Source organism: Phyllostomus hastatus, unplaced genomic scaffold (assembly GCF_019186645.2).
Source record: "Phyllostomus hastatus isolate PE091 unplaced genomic scaffold, TTU_PhHast_1.1 phas_scaffold_129, whole genome shotgun sequence".
Lineage (NCBI taxonomy): Eukaryota > Metazoa > Chordata > Mammalia > Chiroptera > Phyllostomidae > Phyllostomus > Phyllostomus hastatus.
The window spans coordinates 21,236,947-21,259,123 of record NW_025334009.1 but is presented as its reverse complement, the minus strand read 5'-3'; the positions used below and the strand labels follow the sequence as shown (position 1 = coordinate 21,259,123).

The 22,177-nt window shown below is 37.8% G+C and overlaps 1 protein-coding gene across 3 annotated transcripts in view; it reads left to right on the top strand.

The window, feature by feature from the left end:
• Positions 1–20,279, top strand: part of NR1D2 (nuclear receptor subfamily 1 group D member 2) — a 32,738-nt gene extending 12,459 nt beyond the window's left edge. For all 3 annotated transcript variants that reach the window (XM_045856617.1, XM_045856616.1, XM_045856618.1), the window contains 5 exons: positions 2,180–2,324; positions 4,265–4,887; positions 6,779–6,964; positions 9,575–9,785; positions 16,928–20,279. In XM_045856617.1, coding sequence (XP_045712573.1) covers positions 2,180–2,324; positions 4,265–4,887; positions 6,779–6,964; positions 9,575–9,785; positions 16,928–17,124 — 1,362 coding nt within the window. In that variant the 3' untranslated portion in view covers positions 17,125–20,279. The remainder of the gene's footprint in view (positions 1–2,179; positions 2,325–4,264; positions 4,888–6,778; positions 6,965–9,574; positions 9,786–16,927) is intronic.
• Positions 20,280–22,177: the final 1,898 nt, after the last annotated feature.

The following is a 22,177-nucleotide window of genomic DNA, read 5'->3' as shown; positions in this document are numbered from 1 at the left end:
TTTAAGATTTTATTTATTTATTTTTAGAGAGGGAAGGGAGGTAGAAAGAGAGAGGGAAACATCAATGTGTGGTTGCTGGGGGCCGGTTGCTGGGGGCCATGGCCTGCAACCCAGGCATGTGCCCTGACTGGGAATCGAACCTGTGATGCTTTGGTTCGCAGCCTGTGCTCAATTCACTGAGCTATGCCAGCCAGAGCTCTTTTTACATTTTTAAAAATATTTTATTTTTAGAGAGAGGGGAATGGAGGGAGAAAGAGAGGGAGAGAAACATCAATGCATGGTTGCCTCTCACGTGGCCCACACTGGGAACCTGGCCCACAAAGCAGTCATGTACCCTGACTGGGTATTGAACCGACGACCCTTTGTTTTGCAACCCACTCTCGATTCACTGTGCTACACAAGCCAAGGACTGTTGTTAAGCATTTTCTGTAGTATATAAATATAACTTAGTTTGAAAAATATATTTCTGATCCAGTGAAAGTATTTTTTTAAAGATTTTGATCAAAATAAGTTTACATCCTCAAATTTAATTATGGTATGAAATCAAGTGCACAAAATGCTAGTTTATTAACGTGTTAGGTGCTGTTCTAGGTGGAGGGGCACTCCTGCCTTGTTGGAACTGGTTTAAACCAAATTTTGAATAGGTCTCACCAGGTGTGTTTTCTGACATGTCTGGTACTAGAAGTTGAGAATATTTCCTTGGTACTTATAAAAATGTGATATCTTTGGAAGTAATTCCAAATAAGTAGAAAAAAAAACTGGATATAAATGAGTGCTTGGGAAAGCTCATTATATTTGTAAGTTTAGTTGAATATGTCTTAGATTGTCCATTAGAAAATTCCAAGGGATATAGTTTATACCTCCTACCTTTACCAAGGGAACCTCTCTGTTTTTTTAATCTGATACAATCCTTTTTCCTGAATTAACATGGCTGTGGCAAGTGCTCCTGCTGTTCTCTAAATGAAGGCCAGGGGCAGGAGTCCAGTTTGGCAGGATATGATGAGTGAATGAGATAATGAATATACATGGTGAAAAAAGAAATATTTTTTAGGATGGCTGTGAATGAATTGTGATATTGGTAGCTCTTCATGGCTGGGTCACTTAATAAGCTGGTCAGGATTTTATGTAGATGTAGCACTTTCCCAATGTTTAAAAAGTTCTGTAAACACCATTTTTTCTTTTTTCCCCCCAAAAGTGTGAAGTAACTGTGGGGCAGGCATCATTCTAACTGTATAGCTAGAGAAACAAAAGCACAAGCCAATGAGCCTAACTGTATTCTTGATATAGAACACATAATTGTTGTATAGCTTCTTAAAAGTGTGTCTAGTTCAGATATTGTAGTGTCCAAGTATAGTACTGTAGTAATTAAGTATAAAAATATTGTATCTCACAATTGCCAGTATAGACTCATGAAATGTGTGGTTAATTATAATATTCAAGGAAATTGCATTTTAAGATACTTTTGGTAATTGTGTTCCTGACTTTTCCATTCTCCTTGGAAATACTAAGTTGGGATCTTTGAATACCTATTATAGCACATGCACTTAAATTGTTTGTTTAGTGAAGGCAGTTACTTACAGCCATCTAGCTGGGACCTGTCTTTCTCTGGATCATTAGTTGGTCTATGGTATGACACTTACCTGTTGCTGACAAGCAGCCAGGGACACCTGGCACACGTGAGTAGGCCTTGCTGGTGTCAGCAGGTAATGATCCAGAAAGACCAAGCTCTACTAACATAATCCTTAGTTCCCTTGAGGGGATTATAGCTATGGAACATACTTTTCTATCAACTCTTTAAAACTAAGTCATATTTTAGGAGCTTTGGAATTTGTATGTGATTAAAGTATGAGTTACACAACGTGGCTGTAGGCAGGGACTGGTAACAGGGTTAAGTGTAGTACAGGGTGTAGTACAGCAGGTGCTTGGAAGGCAGCAAGATTCTCCAAAAGGAAGAAAGGGAGGAAGAGTTTTGTTTGGCTAGAAAGTATAGATGCTTTCTGATACTGGTAAGAATCCAGTTAAATTCCATGTGTCAAGATTGTATTTCCCTCTGTTCTAAGCCAAAATTATTTCCCAGGTGTAGCTAGTAATATTGAGTGGTTAGGGGTTGGGGTGGCTGCTTATAAGAAGTCCATCTGGATGTTTTTAAATGAATGGGTATGTCTTCCTTTGTTCTTAGGGTTTCTTTCGGAGAAGCATTCAGCAAAACATCCAGTATAAGAAGTGCCTGAAGAATGAAAACTGTTCTATAATGAGAATGAATAGGAACAGATGTCAGCAGTGTCGCTTCAAAAAGTGTCTGTCTGTCGGAATGTCGAGAGATGGTATATTCCTAGTTTAAAGATCATTCTTTTTTTAAAGTATATGGAGCTTGACTTTTATTTCTCAGCATAAACCAAGGCTATAAACCAGTTACCAGTGGCTCGCTCGTGCTTAGGGTGAAGCAGATTTTAGAAAACACATTTTAATGCCTTGCAGAATGCCAAATTCATTAAAGTTAAATTTTAGCATCAACACTCCAGAAACAGTTTATGGCTCACTTCTTTTTCTGTTGGTTCTGTAAAAAGGACCCATTATTTTCCCTCTGTATAATTTGAATACCGTCCCCCCCCCCCAAACAAAAGATTTAGCTTTTCTTGATATAGGTATCCATGGTTCTTTCTCTGTAATTTCTTAGCATTGCTGATGAATCCATTTCTCTTTAGGTGACTCTTTATCACTTTCTCAGCCCTGAGATGATAATGGGCTTTTAGGGCACAGATTCTGGGTACATTGAAAGGAAATGCAAACTTGAAAGAAACATCAGGGTCTAGAGTGGAAGAGGTTGCTCAATTCTGGTTTGAAACGTAGTGATGGAAAATAAAAATTGTGGTAATTTGTGGGACTGTTAGTATTATCTGTGGAAGTATTATCTTCCATCACTGGAAGATTTGACTCCTCTGTTGTGCTTAGGAAATCATTTGTGGATAGTCTAATTCTGTTGTATGAAACATAACAGATGAGGAAGAGGTTTTCAGAGGGATTAGTTTAGTAGGCCTAATTAAGAACTGCTAAGAATGAACTTTATATTTATCTGGGGGAGGGTCATTTAAGCAATCCTGTAGGTTGCTCTAATATCTTATTGACACAGAAATACAATATTGCAATACAGAGCTTCTTAACAGACTTTAGCAATTGATGTTTTGGATTTTAATTGCCTGAAAGATTTTTTTATAGCACTAGAAATAGCAGTCCAAAGTTGATACTGGGATTGCCCCAAAAGAAAAAAAATGGCAATCATTTGTGAAGGAGAGGGAGTAGAGGTGTAGAGTGTGAAATAAAATGAAAGCATTTGTCTGATAATGTCAGAGGTACAATTGGATTAGTAAGGCTTTCTTGCTGGGTGGGTGTATAGAATTTTTATTGTCTGTATAAAATACTAGACACAGTCTAAGACTAGCCTCCAAAATAATGGAGGATGAATTTTATTGATTTTCATTAAAATCCCGCAAGTTGATTTTTCAGTAAGTGCCTTTCTCTTGACTGTTTTTTTTTTTTTTTTTAGTTGATCTCTGAGGGCAGGGGGTGTGGATGGGGGAAACACTGACTTGCTGTTCCACTTATTTAGCCATTCATTGACTGCTTCTTGTATGTGCCCTGACCTGGGATCGAACCTGTAACCTTAGCATATTGGGATGAGGCTCTAGCCAACTGAGCTACTTGGCCAGAGCTGCTTCTTTTTTTTTTTTTTTTAAGATTTTCTTTTTGAAGTAGCCAGTAAAGGAAAGAACAGGTCATTTAATGCTGGATCTTGAGAATAAAATTATGAAAATGAATTGACAAAAGTCAGATTGTTTAGGGAGTGATTGTATCTACTAGGTTCTGTTAAGTGTTAATGGATGTAGGTAGCTGAATCCCATGTACCTACTTAAAAAGAATCTTTAGTTTTGTTAATAAGGTGCTGTGTAGTCATGCTGGTCTGCTTCAGGCTCTGATTTGCTTTAGTTAATTCCAAATTTCTTAGATTTTGCTTATAAAATACCCAAAAGATATAGATCTTCTTAGCTTTGTTTTGGGAGAACAGTGGAAAATTTTCTCCCTCCCTTCCATTTCCTATGGTATATCAAAAACAACCAGTTAAGTTTAGCATAATTTATGCCAGAGACATATAGATACTGTTTACTTGTATGACTAGAGGTCATAGCTATCAAAGATAATTTTGTGTTATTTTGTATAAACAGGTCTTACTTAGAATATAGATGTTAAATATCTTTTTCTTCAATAGCTGTTCGGTTTGGTCGTATTCCTAAGCGTGAAAAACAGAGGATGCTAATTGAAATGCAGAGTGCAATGAAGACCATGATGAACGGCCAGTTCAGTGGTCATTTGCAGAATGACACATTAGTAGAACATGAACAGACAGCCTTACCAGCCCAGGAACAGCTGCGACCCAAGCCCCAACTGGAGCAAGAAAACATCAAAAGCTCTTCTCCTCCCTCTTCTGATTTTGCAAAGGAAGAAGTAATTGGCATGGTGACCAGAGCCCACAAGGATACCTTTATGTATAATCAAGAGCAGCGAGAAAACTCAGCAGAAACCATGCAGCCCCAGAGAGAACGGATTTCCAAGAACATGGAGCAATATAATTTAAATCATGACCATTGTGGCAATGGGCTTAGCAACCATTTTCCTTGTAGTGAGAGCCAGCAGAATCTCAATGGACAGTATAAAGGGAGGAACATAATGCATTACCCAAATGGGCATGCCATTTGTATTGCAAATGGACATTGTATGAACTTCTCCAATGCTTATACTCAAAGAGTATGTGATAGAGTTTCAATAGATGGATTTTCTCAGAATGAGAACAAGAATAGTTACCTGTGCAACAATGGAGGGAGAATGCATCTGGTATAGTGAAATCTCTTTTTTTTTTTTTTGCTCACCTTGTATCAAGGAAAGCTTTGAAGGTTTTCTTTTATGTGGGGGATATACCAACTTTAAGGGTGGGTCAGAAAACCTAAGAGATTTACAGAACCACTTTTGTACAATATTTTAGGTCAAATACTTTTAATAAACATTTATTGTATGACCTAATTTCACACGGAGTTAGGTACAAACGTGTGATTTGATTGATACCATGATTGGGATTGGGATTTTATGTAAAGTATGGATCATGAAAAATTGGTCTTTTAGTTCTTAGAAATCCCTTTCAAAATTTAAGCATTCTGATTAATCACTACCTTACTAGCTTTGGGATTTTCTCTAAGGGCTGATCTTTAAGCTCACCACAGTCAATAATTCCTTGATTTCTCTGGAGTTTTCTTTAACCATTATAATGCAAAAGGGACTTTGGATATGGAACATGGATATTTTATTGTGTGAGAATTTAGGAATAGTTTAATAGGTTAGCTTCTAAGGATTTTTCTCAGACTTCATCCTAGGAGATGAGTTAATATTATTCATATCATTCAAGGTTTTTTTTTTCATCAAATACAACAGTCTACATGAAAGTACAGTGTTTATATTCAGCCAAAATTTCAGCAAAAGCATCAGTACTGCATCATTTCCAGTGTAATCTATGAGGTCCCTTGATAGTGCTTGGTATTTTCCACAGCCAGGTAATTAAAGCTTTTTTTTTATATTTTCAAAACAGTTGACTGTACCCCAATCCTTATGTTAGATTTTTCTGGTCACTTGCAAGTATTTGATCCCGTGGATCTGAAAGGTGACCTTGTATTTTATTAGACTTAGTGGCTGCCTTGAGGGAAACAATACCATGGTTATAGAATCATTTAATTCCTGAATCGCTTGGATTTAGTGAAAATGTAAAGGCTGACTTTACTAAAAGAGTTTGCGATTCATGTTTCATAATCTTTAGTGTTTTTATGCCTTTTTTAAAAAAAATATTTTTAGAGAGAGGGGAGGGGAAGGAGAAAGAGAGGGAGTGAAATATCAATGTGTGGTTACCTCTCACACAACCCCCACTGAGGACCTGGCCCACAACACAGGCATGTGCCCTTACTGGGAATCGAACCGGTGACCCTTTGGTTTGCAGGCCGGTGCTTAATCCACTTGAGCTACACCAGCCAGGGCTTATGCCTTCTTTAGCTTCCTATTTTTTCTTTCCCAGTCTTCCTTTAGAAGATGCACTTGTATCTCCAGTCATTGTTTCCTGATTGATTAAGCGGAGGTCAGTGCTCACATCATTGTTTATAAAATATATGGTTAATGACCTTTTTAAAAAAGTGAGGTATCACTGTCTTTTCCTCTTTGAAATCACAAAATTGTAATGTGCCCATTTAGAAAACAGTGAGTTTTGAGATAGTAGCTAAATGTGGGTTTGGATTCTAGGCCTGTGACCTCTAGCTGTGTTTGGATAAGTCACTAAATGTTTTAAAGTCTCAGTTCTCATCTAAGAAATGGCAATTGTAACATCCACCATAACTCACTAGTAGGATTGAGAATCAAGTAAATATGTGTGAATTTTTTTTTTTAAACCATGAAGCCTACATAAGGTGGCAGCAATGTGGCAAAGTACTCTTAAACCTGTGTCACAGGTTTCTGAACTACCTTGTTAGAGATCTCAGTTTTGCTTAGGCTGCCTCTTAAGTGAGTTGCTATTTACATTCGGTTCCTGTGAGGCTCTGTCGTCTGGTGGAATAGGGAAAGAGAAAGTGCTATCACCAGTAGCATCTGAGGGTTATTTTCACGTTGGCGTTTCCAATGATCGAGATGCCAGTTTTGAAATTTCTTTACCACTTCTCACAATTTGAGAGTTTTTCTGTTTTGTGCATACCAGGTTTGCCCCATGAGCAAGTCTCCATACGTGGATCCTCATAAATCGGGGCATGAAATCTGGGAAGAATTTTCAATGAGCTTCACCCCAGCAGTGAAAGAAGTGGTGGAATTTGCAAAGCGTATTCCTGGATTCAGAGATCTCTCTCAGCATGACCAGGTCAATCTTTTAAAGGCTGGGACTTTTGAGGTAGGTTTTGTCAATCCTGAGTATGGGTACATATTTTATTTTCATGCACATTGTCCTCCTTTTATTAATGAGCCTTTATAGGCCAGAGGCTGAAACTACCAACAAAGGAATGGCCATTTCGGGATTTTGGGGAGGAGGCTAGGTAAATGCAGAGTTATTTAGGACTTGAAACATAAATGCTCTGTATTCGCAGCATGCGAACTCCAGGTTCTAGTATTGCTTTTAATTTATTTTTTTTAATGTCCTCACCCAAGGACATGTCCATTGATTTTAGGGAAAAGGGAGGGAGAGAGAAAGGGAAAGAAACGCTGATGTGAGAGGGAAACACTGACCAGTTGTCTCTCGTACCTGTGTGTACCCTGACTGAGGACTAAACCCACAACCCAGGCATGTACCCTGACCAGGAATCAAACCCACGACCTTTCAATTTACAGGACGATGCTCCAACCAACTGAGCTACACTGGCCAGGGCTAAGTATTGTTTTAAGATGTGGACTTGGTGTGTTCTGCAGAGTAGTGGACACTACTGAAAGCCTAGCCTGAACTTTCCTGTATTCAGTACAGAGTACGAAGGCTAAATAGAATGTGGTTTTTGTCTTTTTGGTGATTGTAGAGTACAAGCTGGGACAAAAGTAAGTTTATAGTTGTGAGTATACAAAACAATTTATTCGTGTATTATTTTTCATATGGACAACTGTAAAACTACTTTTGCCCCACCATGTATTGGGGGGATGTATAAAAATCTCTTATGTGGCAGCTCAGATTTTCTTGGCCACACCTCACTCCAGAATCTATGGCTACTTTTACTTCTCCAGCTTCTCTCGCTGTGATGTCTCCTGTCAGGGCTTGGGGTCACCACTGTTGCCAACTTTAGTAGGACACAAACAGTATCTCTCCTGTGCTTGGTTAGGTGCCTCTCACCTGTCTGGCCCTGGGTTCCCTGTTGCTGCTGAGGTATGAGAAGCCTCAGGACTTGCTTGGAGGTCACTTACACATTATTCTGAAATGCAGTAGGTGGGAAGTTGGTGTCTGGTGGGTGAAATCTTTGATCAGTGTGAGTAGGGATCCATTTCTCTCTAATGGTCTCATAAGATTGAGCTGTTAGTTCTTGAAAATAAGTGGTGGACAGCTCAGTAAACATACTGCTAATATTTGCTCTCTTTGCTTCCTGTATCATTTCCTTTTTCCTTGCTCTTATTTTCACATGTGCCAGTGTACACCCCACATAGACTTTTGCTTAGGCTTTATTTTCTGGGGCACCTGGACTAGAACAGAGATCAAGCCCTATTCATGAATGAAATATCTATGGTGTAATTCCAAAGTAACACCTACAGGTGAGGATTTTCAGTTTAAAGGAAAACATTACACTTAAGATTTAAAGCCAGAAGATGTGTCAGTGATTAAGTTCAGTTCTCCCATTTTTGAAGGTAAGAATGGCCCAGAGAGCTGAAGAGACTTTTCCTGGATTACCAGTGCATTCATAACATAATCAGGGCTAGAATACAAACCCCTGGCTCCATGACTTGGGTTCTTCTTGCCTTGTGGTTTGTCCTGGGATAGCTGTATTCTGTGTAGCACCATCTGCATAGAAGGCTGACTTTCTTTTAGATTGTCTTGAGTAAAGCAAGTCCTTGCTTGGGAGCGTTACAAAGGGATGGTGTTTGTTCAGTGCTTCTCTGATTATGGGAGAAATATGTGACAAATGTCACCACTTAGTATTGTGGAGGGAGTGCTTTAGGTAAGCAATGTTCGACTAGGTTGGTTTGGGTTTTGATTATAACTGGGTGTCTAGCACACTTTTATTATTATTATTATTTTTTAAAATTTTATTTATTTTTTTAGAGAGGGAAGGGGGAGAGAGAGAGAGAGAGAGAGAGAGAGAGAGAGAGAGAGAGGGGGGGGGAGAGAGGGAGAGAGAGAGAGGGAGAGAGAGAGAGAAATATCAATGTGTGGTTGCTGGGGGTCATGGCCTGCAACCCAGACATGTACCCTGGCTGGGAATCTAACCTGCGACACTTTGGTTCGCAGCCCGCACTCAATCCACTGAGCTATGCCAGCTGGGTAGCACACTTTAATTATAATAGTTTTCTTTGTATATTGTTTCTTTGGGTTATGATTTTTTGAAGTGGTCTAATTAGAGTTCATCTCCTGCATTTGCCTTGGCTGGATTTGGTGTTTGGATGTTTCCCAGTATTACTGCATTGAAATACTACTTTTTGTACTTAGGGCTTATAGACCATGAGATATACTTGGTAGCTTAAAGAGTTTCTTGAATACCTTTGGCCAAGGCCTGTTTCAGATTTCTTGGCATTATTGCCTGCATTAATTTTGTATTTGCATTTCAGAATCTTGATTAATAGAGTTTCAGGGAATCATAGGACTTAAGTATTTTGCCACGGTGGCTAGAATTTTTTTGATCTTCTTGGAGTATTGATTGCTTTGGTAGAGAATTGGCCTTAAGGAAATGAGTCTAAGTAAAAATAAACTCAGTTTTTCTTTTATACTCTTTTATATGTAAAATATAAATACTAACTGACTTGAGTATTGAGGTATTTCTTAGCACTGCTATTGAACTTCTCCAAATACATTTAAGCCTTTTTCTTTTTCCAGGTTTTAATGGTACGGTTTGCTTCATTATTTGATGCAAAAGAACGTACTGTCACCTTTTTAAGTGGAAAGAAGTATAGCGTGGATGACTTACATTCAATGGGAGCTGGGGATCTGCTAAACTCTATGTTTGAGTTTAGTGAGAAGCTGAATGCCCTCCAGCTCAGTGATGAAGAGATGAGTTTGTTTACCGCAGTCGTCCTGGTATCTGCAGGTATGGGAGCTGGTTCAAAATTGTGCCACACCTAGAATGTAAGGACTGACTGGGGAGGAAGTGGCAGTTAACGAGGTAGCAAGCTATATGGAGGGAAGAAGGCCTTAAGGAAGATGCTGAGTTATATCAATCTTTTTTTGCATAATTAATTTTTTAAAATCATAGCAGTAACAGTCAAAAGTACTATATAATGATAAAATGATGTTTAGAGCTGGGCCTCTATTTTAGTCTAGCTCTTGTTAGTGATTTTTTCTGTCTCTAAATCATTATTTCATTTTGGAACATCGTATTTCTCCAGGTAGGTGGTTCTAATATGAATTAAGTTTTAATTAAAATAATATGTATGTTACTTGTTGAAAGTATCAGTATGGTTTGTTACAACAGTTGGTGAATCTTTAGTTGTAGGTTTTCACCCAGCTTTGCCACTGAGTTTTATGTGTAACTTGTATGTAAGTAATTCTATCCTTCTGTCTCGGTTTTCTCATCCAAAGTGCCAGGCAGGATTGCACCATGTGAGCCTAGTATGGGGTCAGGTACTATTTGAATGAATGACCAAAATTTTTGAGTCCTAACATTTAATGTTTATTTATGAGAGTCATTGATGATGTTTCTCAATTCCCTACCTTGCATTCATACTGCAGTTATTTCTGACCAAAGTATTTCAATTTAGACAATAGCTACTAAAGTAGATGTTAGTTTTCAATAGCAAATTAGAATTGGGGCCGTACTTTCCTGGAGATAGGTAAGTAAGTACCAGACACTTTTAGGTATCCCTGACTTTATATTAAAACATTTGTTGAGAATTTTATACTGTTTTTTTTTAACTTTTTTTTTTTAAGATTTTATTTATTTTTAGAGAGGCAAGGGAGGGAGAAAGAGAGAGAGAGAGAGAGAAACATTAATGTGTGGTTGCTGGGGGCCATGGCCTGCAACCCATGCATGTACCCTGACTGGGAATCGAACCTGCGACACTTTGGTTCGCAGCCCGTGCTCAATCCACTGAGCTACGCCAGCCAGTGCAATTTTATATTGTTTTGATATAACATACTTGAAGTTTCCCATTTGCTTCCAACTGTGTAAATGTGCTAAACACTGTGAAAGGGTAGGTTAGGGCCCTAGTTAGTTGGCTAAACTATAAATGAATAACTCTTACAAAGAATAAGTTCTTTGTATATCATAAAGGACTTGTACATCAGTGGTATAAATAAAGACTTAGGCTATTTGGGAGCATAATTTGACTACCTTTTCTTTTTCTTTTTTTTTTAAGATTTTATTTCATTTTTTTTTTTTGACAGGAGGAAGGGAGGGAGAAAAAGAGAGAAGCATCAGTGTGTGGTTGCCCCTCGTGTACCCCATACTGGGGACCTGGCCTGCAACCCAGGCATGTGCCTTGACTAGGAATTGAACTGGTGACCCTTTGGTTCTCAGGCTGGTCCTCAATCTACTGAGCCACATCAGCCAGGGCTACCTTTTCTGATCAGCTCTACCTGCATAGCTAAAAATGCACTTCTGTTATGAGAATAGTATGAAAAGAGTGGAAGGACTGTGTCAGTAAGGGTTACCTGTTCTCTCGGTAACCTTATAATGCCTTTTGTACTTTACCATTTTGCAGTCTCCTGGTAAATAATTAGTAATAGTTTGAGTGGACATAAGATTAATAAATCTATGATTGTGAAACTAAAGGTAATCCATACTTGTTAATTTCTTCATCTGATGATTATGCCCTATGTGCTAGGTGCTCAAGGGATGACAGAACAAGTGTTAAGATACAAATTTGCTCTCAGAGTATTTATATTCTGTTTGGAGACAGAACTGACACAAAAAGCTTTATGTACTAAATTGTGTGGTTTGAGATAAGTAGGAGTTACAGGAAGGAAGATGAAGTCATGTGAGAAGGCTTTGTGGGGAAGATGGAGGTGGAACTGGAATTTGAAGGATGGATTATTAGGTTTTCCCAGGAAGAAAAAAGGGTGGAATGATGTGGGAAAACACCAAGCAGGGCAGGGGAAAGGTCCAAAGCCTAATGCGCACATCAAGGAGGAGGAGTGCAGAAGGCTTACCAGTTAAGGGACCAGTTAAGGTCATGGGATGACAGCGGCGAGAACTAAGAAGTTTTCACTAAATGGGACAGCTGAAAATCAGTGTAACTTCTTATGCAGAGGAATGATCAGGCCTGAACAAAGTGATGCTTTTTCTGCACCGATATCCTGGGTGGATTAGACAGGTGAGTCATTAGAGCTGGAGAGTCGGGTAGAGAGTCTGTTGAAATAACTTGAGGTATGAGGCAGTGGAATGAACACTTCTGAAATAGGTTGTGTCAGAGGAGGTGGAGGGAGGGACTCTGTGCCAGAGATATTGCAGAGGAAGGATGAAGGCAGGGGGTGAAGCGGAGCTCTTTGTATGCCAGGAGCGATGCTGCTATCTTCGCTTGTATTTTCCACCAGTAACACGACTTCTATTTTGTTTTTATTTCCTTTTGAAAAAGCCTTGTTTTGTTTTGTTTCCTGACTGTAAGAATAGTATGGGTTCTTTGAAAAAGGAGAAAATATTAAGGTGAAAGTAAGAATAATGATAATAATCACTACCAAAAAAGATAACTGTCAACATTAGGGTCTCTTGCTAACCATTCATCTATCCATCCATTGATCAATTTGCCTGTTTACTGATATATAGTATATAAAAAATATTTGACATACTAAGTGGAAAATTATAAAAGAATAAATACATTTTTATTTTTATTTTGCTTATATATGAAGATACACAAGAAATACATACACATGCACAACTCCATGCATTTAAAAATAATGTTTTTACTTAAATATATCATAGTGCTTATGTCCAATTGAAATCTGCCATGTAAAAAAAGCTGTAGTTATTTTTCAAGCAGTATCTAGGCAGGAAAATAAAATTCAAGAACTACAGAAGACTCTTAAATGAAAATTCTCTTCTTCCCTCTGCAACTTTCAGCCTTTTCTTCTAAGAACTAGATTTCTAACCATCTTTCATTGTGATTGTTTTGATGGTTGCCCACCCAACTATAAATACTATGCTTATACATCTTTTTATTTAGTAGATAGAACTGCTAAATGATAAAGTTCCTTCTCATTTTTCCCTCTCAACTTTTATGTTTTATTTTTCGGTTACTGTATTGGTTTTATTTTTAATTTCAACATGCTCACATTAAAGAAATAAGATTTTATTTATTTATATTTAGAGAGAGAGAGGAAGAGAGGGAGAGAAACATTAATCCATTGCACCCCGACTGGGAACCTGGCTGGCAACCCAGGCATGTACCCTGACCAGGACTCGAACCAGTGACCTTTTGGCCCACAGGCCCATGCTCAGTCCACTGAGCCATACCACCCAGGGATGTGTGCTTACGTTTTTTGATCCTTCACTTTTCAATAATCTCTCGGATAGCTTAGATAGAATCTTTTCATTATGTGGGGAGATAGTGCCCTCCTTCCTCCACATTGGGCTTCTTTTGCTAAAGAATGTCTGTGGTCAAGAATCAAAACATTTGCATTCTGTTCTATACCTTTGAATATTTTTTATGCTTTGTAAGTTGATTCTAAGAACTAAAAAGTAAAAAATCAGCATTTCCAACACTATAATTATGTAAGTAGTGTTCCCAGTGTTCACAGAGTGGGGTTGAAATGGTGGACAAGACCATGTAAATCTCTGCCCTCAACCTGTACCTCCTGAGATGGGAATGTTCCAAGTGTCAGATAACAAATGTGTTAATCATTTATATATTTTTTCTATTTATTGCTTAGAATTAAGCAACATTATAGTTTCTTTATATTTAAAGTAGCTTTTGGTTTTTCTTGGAATCTACAATTGCTTTCTGGTTTTTGTTTTGGTTGTCAGAAGAAATGCTTTTTAATTTCTAGATTGCATTATATAACTCTATGTATTTATCCTCACCTGAGGACATGCTTATTGATCTTAGAGAGAGGGGTGGGAGGGAGAGAGGGAGAGAGACATTGATGTGAGGGAGAAATATTGATAGGTTGTGTCTCAAATGTGCCCTGACCAGGGACCGAACCCACAACCTAAGCATGTCTCTGACAGGGAATCTAACTGGTGACCTTTTCAGTCTTACAAGATGATACTTCAACTAACTGAGCCACACTGGCCAGGGCCATTATTTAATATTATTTAACTGGTGTGTGAGCTAGGATATGTTATCTTAGGTTATGCAGGCCAGGAATTTGAGGAACAGAGGGGTTAAATAATTTACCCAAGGTCATATGTTTAAGAATTGGCTCAGCAAGCAGTTGAACTATTAGTCTAGCTTCAGAGCCTTTCCATTATACTGCTAGTTATCAGACTAGCTTTAGCTGCTAAAGGAGAGATAAATCTCAAGCATATTTTCCTGTGAGGCTGGAAGAATCTTGATGCCATGGAGAGTAGGGGAATTGTACCTGGGTGTATATTGAGTAAATTACTTTTCAGATTGTGTGAAATAGAAGCAGTCACTTCCAGTTGAAGATCAGGGGCATGTAGGTATGAGACCAGGGCACATGAAGATACGGATTTCAGTTGTTCTCGCAGAGGTTTCTCTTGAAGGAATTTACCTTCCATTCTGTAGGAAGTGAATATGAATTAAGAGGAGATTTGGTGAGGAGTACAGGCTCGGGAGAGGGATGACGAACCAGCTCAGGAAGTAGAAAATAGATGTATCAGAGTTCAATTGTGTAGTATAATATTTAGCGCATCACTTTGACGGGGGTGTGCAACCTGTGGTCCACGCGGGCCGCATATGGCCCAGGATGGCTATGAATGCGGCCCAGCACAAAATCCTAAATTTGCTTAAAACATGATGAGATTTGTTGTTTTAATTAGGTTGTGTGTTTGATGTGTGGCCCAAGACAACTCTTCATCTTCCTGTGTGGCTCAGAGATGCCAAAAGGTTGGACACCCCTGAAGATGAATTTCCACTTCAGCCTGTATAGTCTATTGTTACAATTTCTAGAGGACTGCTGTTTTACGATCTAGCTAGATTTGTATTTAGGTTTTTTGGACTTGAAATCATGAAACCATAGTTTTAGAAAAATGTAATATGATTTACATTATTAGGTGTAGGTGTGCATTTCCCTGAAGTTCTGAGTTGCACAGAGAAGGATAGGTCATTCAAACACAAGATATTTACAAGAAGACCAACCATTTACTATACTCAGGTACTCTCCACTTACTGTGTGCTTCTTTCCTTGCCCATTGAGATTATTTTGCTTGTGGGGATCACTGTTCCTTCCCAGTTGTTGGTATTGTAAGTTACTGATGATAAGATGCAAACCAGTTCCTTTTTTCTACCAAAATATGAGCTCTCTAAAGGAATTTTAGTTATGTTCATTGCTAATTCCTTAGCACCTATCACAGTAACTACCTATAGTCAGTAAGTATTTGGTAAATGAATTAATAAATTGCAAGGATGTTAAAGAAAACAGTTGCTTGAATATTAAAGGCAGGGGAGACTCTTATCATTATTGTTGAAAATTTTAATTGATTTTGCAAAGATGACTCTTATGGTTGTATGGCCACAGTCAAATGTCAAGAGAAAGGAGGTCTTTTGTCTAACAGTTTTATCTGAAGAAGTTTGATCCCTTCCCCAAACCAGTAGTCAAAATTCATGTTTCTTTTCCCATAGAATTACCATACAGTTCAAATGAGTAGTCACCATTCAATTTGTTTCTTTTTCTGTAAGAATTAGCACATAGTTGTGATAATAATCCAAATTTATTAAAGGTAAGATAAGCCTACTTTCATAATTTGTTCTGCATTTAGAGTTAATCAAACTTTCCCCCCTTTATTATTAAATTTTAGTTCTTGTTTCTAAATGTTTGTATTGCAAGTGGCCTTTTTAAGTTACCGGTTACAATGGAAAACTTCCTTAATCTCCTTGTAAAAAATGAAAAAAGGGTATAAATAGCCAGAGAATTTTGCTTCCTTGGAGAAGTCTTTTTCTGATTAGTTACAGCTCCCTATACTGGGGGCCATTGAATATTTCTTTCATACTAGTGCCTCCTATTATAAAGGGAAAAAATTGTCCTCGCTGATGAAAAAAAGTCAGTGGGCAAACAACATAGGTTTGGCTAACTTTAAGATACTTTCTTTTATTGTTTTTTTAAGCCACTTATTAATATTTGTATGATGAGCTTAATGAGCACAGTATGCTAAGTGAAAGTGAATGCAGGTTAGTATAACTAGGTATTAAATTTGCATAGTATGTTATCTATCTATTGCTGTATAACAAATCACCCTAAAACTCAATGGCTTAAAAATGCATACATTTATTTCCCACAGTTTCAGAGGGTTAGGGATATGGGTGTGGCTTAGATGTATGCATCTGACTTGAGATTTCTTAAGAGGTTGTAGCCAAGCTGTGGGCAGGGCTGTGGTCTCATCATATGAGGGCTCTATAAGGGAGGGTCTGCTTCCAGGCTTATTCACATGGCTGTTGGCAGGATTGAGTTTCTTGTAAGTTGTTGGACTAAAGTGCCTCAGTTTCTTGCTGGCTATTGGCTGGAGACCACCCTCAGTTTCTTAGCACGTGAACCACTCCGTCATGCAGCTCACAACATGGCATCTGGCTTTGTGAGTGCATAAGATGGAAGCTACAGTTGTTTTGGTAGTCTAATATTTTGTTCATCAGTGGTGAGTCAGGAAATCTAGCCCACTCAAGGGAGAAAGGGTATACAAGGACAGGGTACCAGGATGAGGGGATCATTGGAGGCTATTTTAGAGGATTCCTGCCTTACATGGTAACATAAAAATGTGGATATATTCCATATGAGCTAAAAATGTATTTCTAAACTACACTATTTTATTTTGCCAATTAGAAGCTATTGAAATGAGCAGATGATATCTAATTTTTAAAATCTCTAGTTTTTTTGGTGAGCAAAAATACTTAAAAATTTTTGATTTATCAAGTGTACTATGTGATGTATATTTTTATAATATAAATAGATATAAAAATTGGCCATTGAAAGTTTAAAAACTTTGTCAGTCATCTTTTGCCTGTGTTCCAATGTATAAGACCTTGTTTTGAATTCATTGATGAGATTAATGAGCAAGAATTATATTTAATGTTAATAATATATCCTTTCCTTCCTGTCTCTCTATTCCTTACTCTTCATTAGATCGATCTGGAATAGAAAACGTCAACTCTGTGGAGGCTTTGCAGGAAACCCTCATCCGTGCACTAAGGACCTTAATAATGAAAAACCATCCAAATGAGGCCTCTATTTTTACAAAACTTCTTCTAAAGTTGCCAGATCTTCGATCTTTAAACAACATGCACTCTGAGGAGCTCTTGGCCTTTAAAGTTCACCCCTAAGGCCTTTGTTTATTTAAACGTGAACTGAATCATGCTAACTGTACATTTTGTGCTAAAATGCTTATTTATATGTGTGTACAATATGTGGAGATAGAAAAGACCTTTAAGGCAATACAAGATTGTAGGCTCTCTCTGTAGTCATGCAGTAGCTGTTTGGATTGAGATTTTTTCAGCCATGATTAGACATTGACTGCATTTCCCTGATAGACCAATCAGCTGTGTCGCACTTAAACTGGAGAAGTTACACTGAAATACAGTTACACTGAATGTTAGACTTTTTCATCTGCCAAAACCAAAAACCATTTTGATCTCCCTGTGGTATAAATATAACAAGTATATGAGGACTTAAAAATTAATCTTTTGTGGTAGAAGTTTGTTTTATGATGGAAAATTGATTTTACCACAAGACTGTTTGATCTGGTGATTGGAGACTATGCAGGCTAGGAGATTTCCCTGTCTGTATTTACTCTGCCTCTGTTGAAGTGTATGATTCTACACAGATTAGTCGGTTCTGGAAGATGAGAAGAGATGGTGTTCCCAATGCCCCACCTCACAGAGATAAAAAAAATGTCTATAAAGTATATTTACCTCTTGGGAGATAGGCACTATGTAAATAAGGTGAAGTTTTTGTTATTGTAATTATTCAGTATAATAATCTTCTCTGATTTGTAAGCATTTCTGAAAAATCACTTCACAGTTCACATCGATCTATTATTCAGGGTTCCTGCTGATGTGTGGGGTATCATCCTGGCACACACATATTCATAGTTTATGGGTACATTAAATATATAGTATGTGTACATAATATGTATGTGAATATAGCTATACATAAATATATTTCTTCACAATATTTTAAACTGTGAAGAACTTTATCACACAATAAACTTAAAACAAGGGTGTCAAAAGACCCAGATTAGGTGCATTTTACCTGTTAATGACATAACCATTGCTTTAAATGTTTAGACAGTAGAATATTGAAATTTATGCTCTATTTTTGTTTAAGCAACACTTAATGTACAAGTGCAACAGGCAGTTAAGTCCAAATTCCAAAAAATGTGTACTTTAGAGTTCATCTTTGGTAAAACTTTTGGTTCAAGGTACGAGTTGTTTAAAAATTATTCAGAATCTTACCTTGAGCTAAAGAAGTTTACATTGCTGCCCCTTATACACATGCTCCAGCTTGATGATACAGGTTTTGATTCCTTCTGGAGAGCCAGTCAGTGTTTAAGAAAACCGTTTAGTATGTTGGTGTGTGTGTGCGTGCATGTGTGTGTGCAAGTGTGTTAGGAGTCCACTTTTCCCTCTAAATAACACTACGGGGGTTTTGTCAAATTAGATTTACTCTGTAATTTGGTAAATTATTTCGTGTGTGACCTGCAGGTTTAGAAGTGGTATAGTCAAAACATTTCATTCACATTTCTAATATTGTGCTTATTAAGTAGATAAGATGGACCTCTGTTTATGGCACTAGGAGAAATAGCCAAAGTTGAGGATTTTTTGTATGTTTCTCTGTTTCCCTAGAAAATAACAATTGTTTTTTGGGGGGCAATGAGGATTGCCTTCTATAAAATCTTTGGATTATATAAATTCACAAAAATGAAAAGAGCCCACTTGACTCAGCCTGTTTAATGACATGTGAGCAGAATGCCTTATTTTGTAATCTTGCTTAACTGGTCACTATGGGGACTTGAATTCCTGTGGCACTAGTTAAGTAAGTTAAAAATAGAGTTTAACCCTCTCATTATTAAAGAGGAAAGGTGATGGTGATGTCTGTAATTCAATATAAACCATAATTGTGACTTACCTTAAATAGGTGTAACTTTTATGGGATATACAGTATAGTTTTTGTTAATTCTTTACATGATAGCATTATCTTTTTATAATTTTTTTCCTAAGACAAATGCATAGTTTTCTTCTATGGGGGATAGCAACAGCTTTTTGAAGTAATACTGAAAACCTCAAAGATCATCTTGATTCTTAATTTTTGCCTTTTGCATAAACGTCTTTATAACATGTATCTTTAAAACAATTACTATGTCTTTAGGAATGTGTAACCGGAACTATGTTAGTATTGCTTATAAAACCTTAGTTAGGTTCAAGATATACATGTATACATCTATGTATAGGTATATAGATTTGCATTTTGTCTTGTAAAATTTTATTTGAATGAATTCCTGTAGGTAATGGGAAACGAAATTAATAGTTAATGTGTCACTCATCGTGTTTCTATATTTGAAAACAGCCCAACGTGGAAACTTCCCATTCTAAAATTAAACCAGCAGCCTATTACAAGCACATTCTTTGATTGGGTCATTGGATATAAACTTACTAAATGCAGAGAAGACAACCAGTTCTAGGAAACTTCTGAGTCAGTGGGACACTGTTGATTAACTAATAATGTACTGTATGAATTAAGTGATGCTTTAACTCTGATTTTTACATTTTAAAGTTAAAATATGGGCATTATGTCAGCAAACTTAAGGGCATTATGTCAGCAAGTTAAAACTTTTTTTTCTGTGCTTTTAATGTGTCTCTTTACATGATCTGAGGAGAGGATTCAGGCTTTTAGGGAGAAGTAGCTGAGGGAAAGGGGTAACATCTTGGAAAGAAACTTTTCCTTATGGCAATGGTTTAATTATAGATTAAAAAATCAGAAGGAAATTTCAGTGGATTAAGTGTATAGCTTTCATATCTCTACATTTCAAATTACCATTATAACTTGATGATTTATTTTATGTAAACATTGCAAAGCAAGGTGTAGAAGCTCAGCTAGATTTATTACTGTGCACGAGAGTAAGTACCTATCTCAGTTATACGTTTTCTTTTCCAATATAAAGTTTGCTGAATGTACAAGAAGAGTTTATCACTTAGGACATAGGTTTTTTTAGGGGTTGGGGGGATGGGCTCTGTCAGGAAATGACCTATAAATGAAGATTATCTTGATTTGGTCCTAAACAAAACTTGAAGCTATTCTTAAACTAACATGGAAAAATGGCTATTGTTTTAAACAATGATAGAAATATATTGTTGACAAGATGTGAATTAAGTTTATTTTCTACAAACTGTTATTGATGAGGACATGGATAATACCTTCATGTTTCCGAAAAGTAATCTGTACATGGGGGGAGGGGATAATAAATATTATTTCTAACCAAGTGTGGTTTTTGGTATCTTTTCTATCTCGACATTTTTGTAAGACCATTTATAATTTAAAGTACTACTTTCCCCTGAACATAGCAGGATCTCTTTTTAAAAAATTTATTGTTGATACTATTAGATCTGTCCCCATTCCCCCCTCACCCCTTTGCTCACCTCCACCCAGCCTCTACCCCTCCTCCCTGGCCATCAGCACATTGTTGTCTGTCTCTGTGTGTCATGCATATATGTTCTTTGGCTCTCTAGTTCCTCCCTCCTCTTTCCCCTCTGACAGCTGTCATTCTATTCCATGTATCCACCCCTCTGTTTCTAGATTTCACATACAAGTGAGATCATCTGGCATTTGTCTTTCTCTGCCTGGCTTATTTCACTTAGCATCATAATCTCCAGGTCCATCCATGCTGTTGCAGAAGGTAAGAGGTCCTTTTTTATGGCTGTGTAGTATTCCGTTGTGTAAATGTACCACAGCTTTTTAATTCACTCATCTGCTGATGGACACTTGGGCTGCTTCCAGATCTTGACTGTTGTAAATAACGCTCATAGTGGGATCTCTTATGTAAATCTCTGATTTAGCATAGGGGACTGTCTGTATGCAGAGCAGTTTTTTAAAAGATGGTTTTAGAGTTTGTTTAGAGATTCCAGCAAGGATGGTTGCTCTTTTCTGTAGTGCCAACCTATAGTGGTTCACTGTATATGATAAGGTAGTCTTTCTGGGAAGGAGTTGGTGAGAGAGGAAGGGGGTACTTGATCTAGTCAAGAATCATCCTTGGCCATGAAAGGGAAGAGGTGCCTCAGCAAGACCCCTCAGGCTGCCCCCATCCCTTTCCCAGTGGCTGTGGCCATGGCGAAGTAAAGGCAGTTACTTAAACTCACATTCCCTGGGTTTGTTTCCCAGACCAGTAATACCACTTTTCTGTAGATACTAATATATGTTAGGTGGGAGAAAAGGGCTTCTTGATTAAATAAATTTGGAAATGCTAGGATAAACAAGATTCCTGAGGGGTCTTTATGTCAGTCCTGTTCTCTAATGTGCAAATGTGCATAGTGAATCCTTTCAGGAAGTGTTAGTGGGATGCAGTTTTCCCCAAACTTCCTCCACCGAGTAACCCCGCCCCCCCCCAACCCCCACAGCTGGCCTTCCCTTTTTTCTGTGCTGAGCTCTTCTTGGGGCTCCTTGGAAAGGGTGTTTCCAGGACAAAAAAAACTTTGTAAGATACTTGGATGTTGATCATATTCTGTGGATTATTATATACATTTACATTATATTTTGCCTCCCTTTTATGTACAGTATAATAGGAAATGTTGAGCTCTAGACAAATGTGTGGTTGACAGAAAACAAAGTAGGTTAAATTCCTTCTGAATTTTGGAAATGCTGCATGTGAGTAGAGACAGGCAATTCATGGATCTGGTTTTAGTTTTTACTCTTGGTTGGGCCTGTTAAAATTTGTGACAATACTCTTCTTTAATTGTCTGTCTAAAAGTTTAATGACAACTGTGGTCTGTGCACTAACTAATTGCCATGTGAAAGTCGCTGTTCACAATGAAAGTTGGTTGCTCTGGGGTGATTTTTCAGGTACCAGAATATCAGAATCACTTAGAAGAACACTCTGGACTAAATTGGTGTAGTAGCCATAAGAGGGTGGTCTGGGAGGAAGCTCAGAACCTCTCCAGAATGCTTCATTTTTTAAAGATTTTATTTATTTTTAGAAAGAGGGAAGGGAGGGAGAAAGGGAGAAAAACATTGATGTGTGAGAGATGCATCGATTGGCTCTCACTTGCCCCTAACTGGGGACCTGCCTGCAACCCAGGCATGTGGCCTGAGTGGGAATCAGTGACCTTTCGGTTCACAGGCCAGCGCTCAGTCCAGTGAGCCACACCAGCCAGGTTTCTGTAGGAC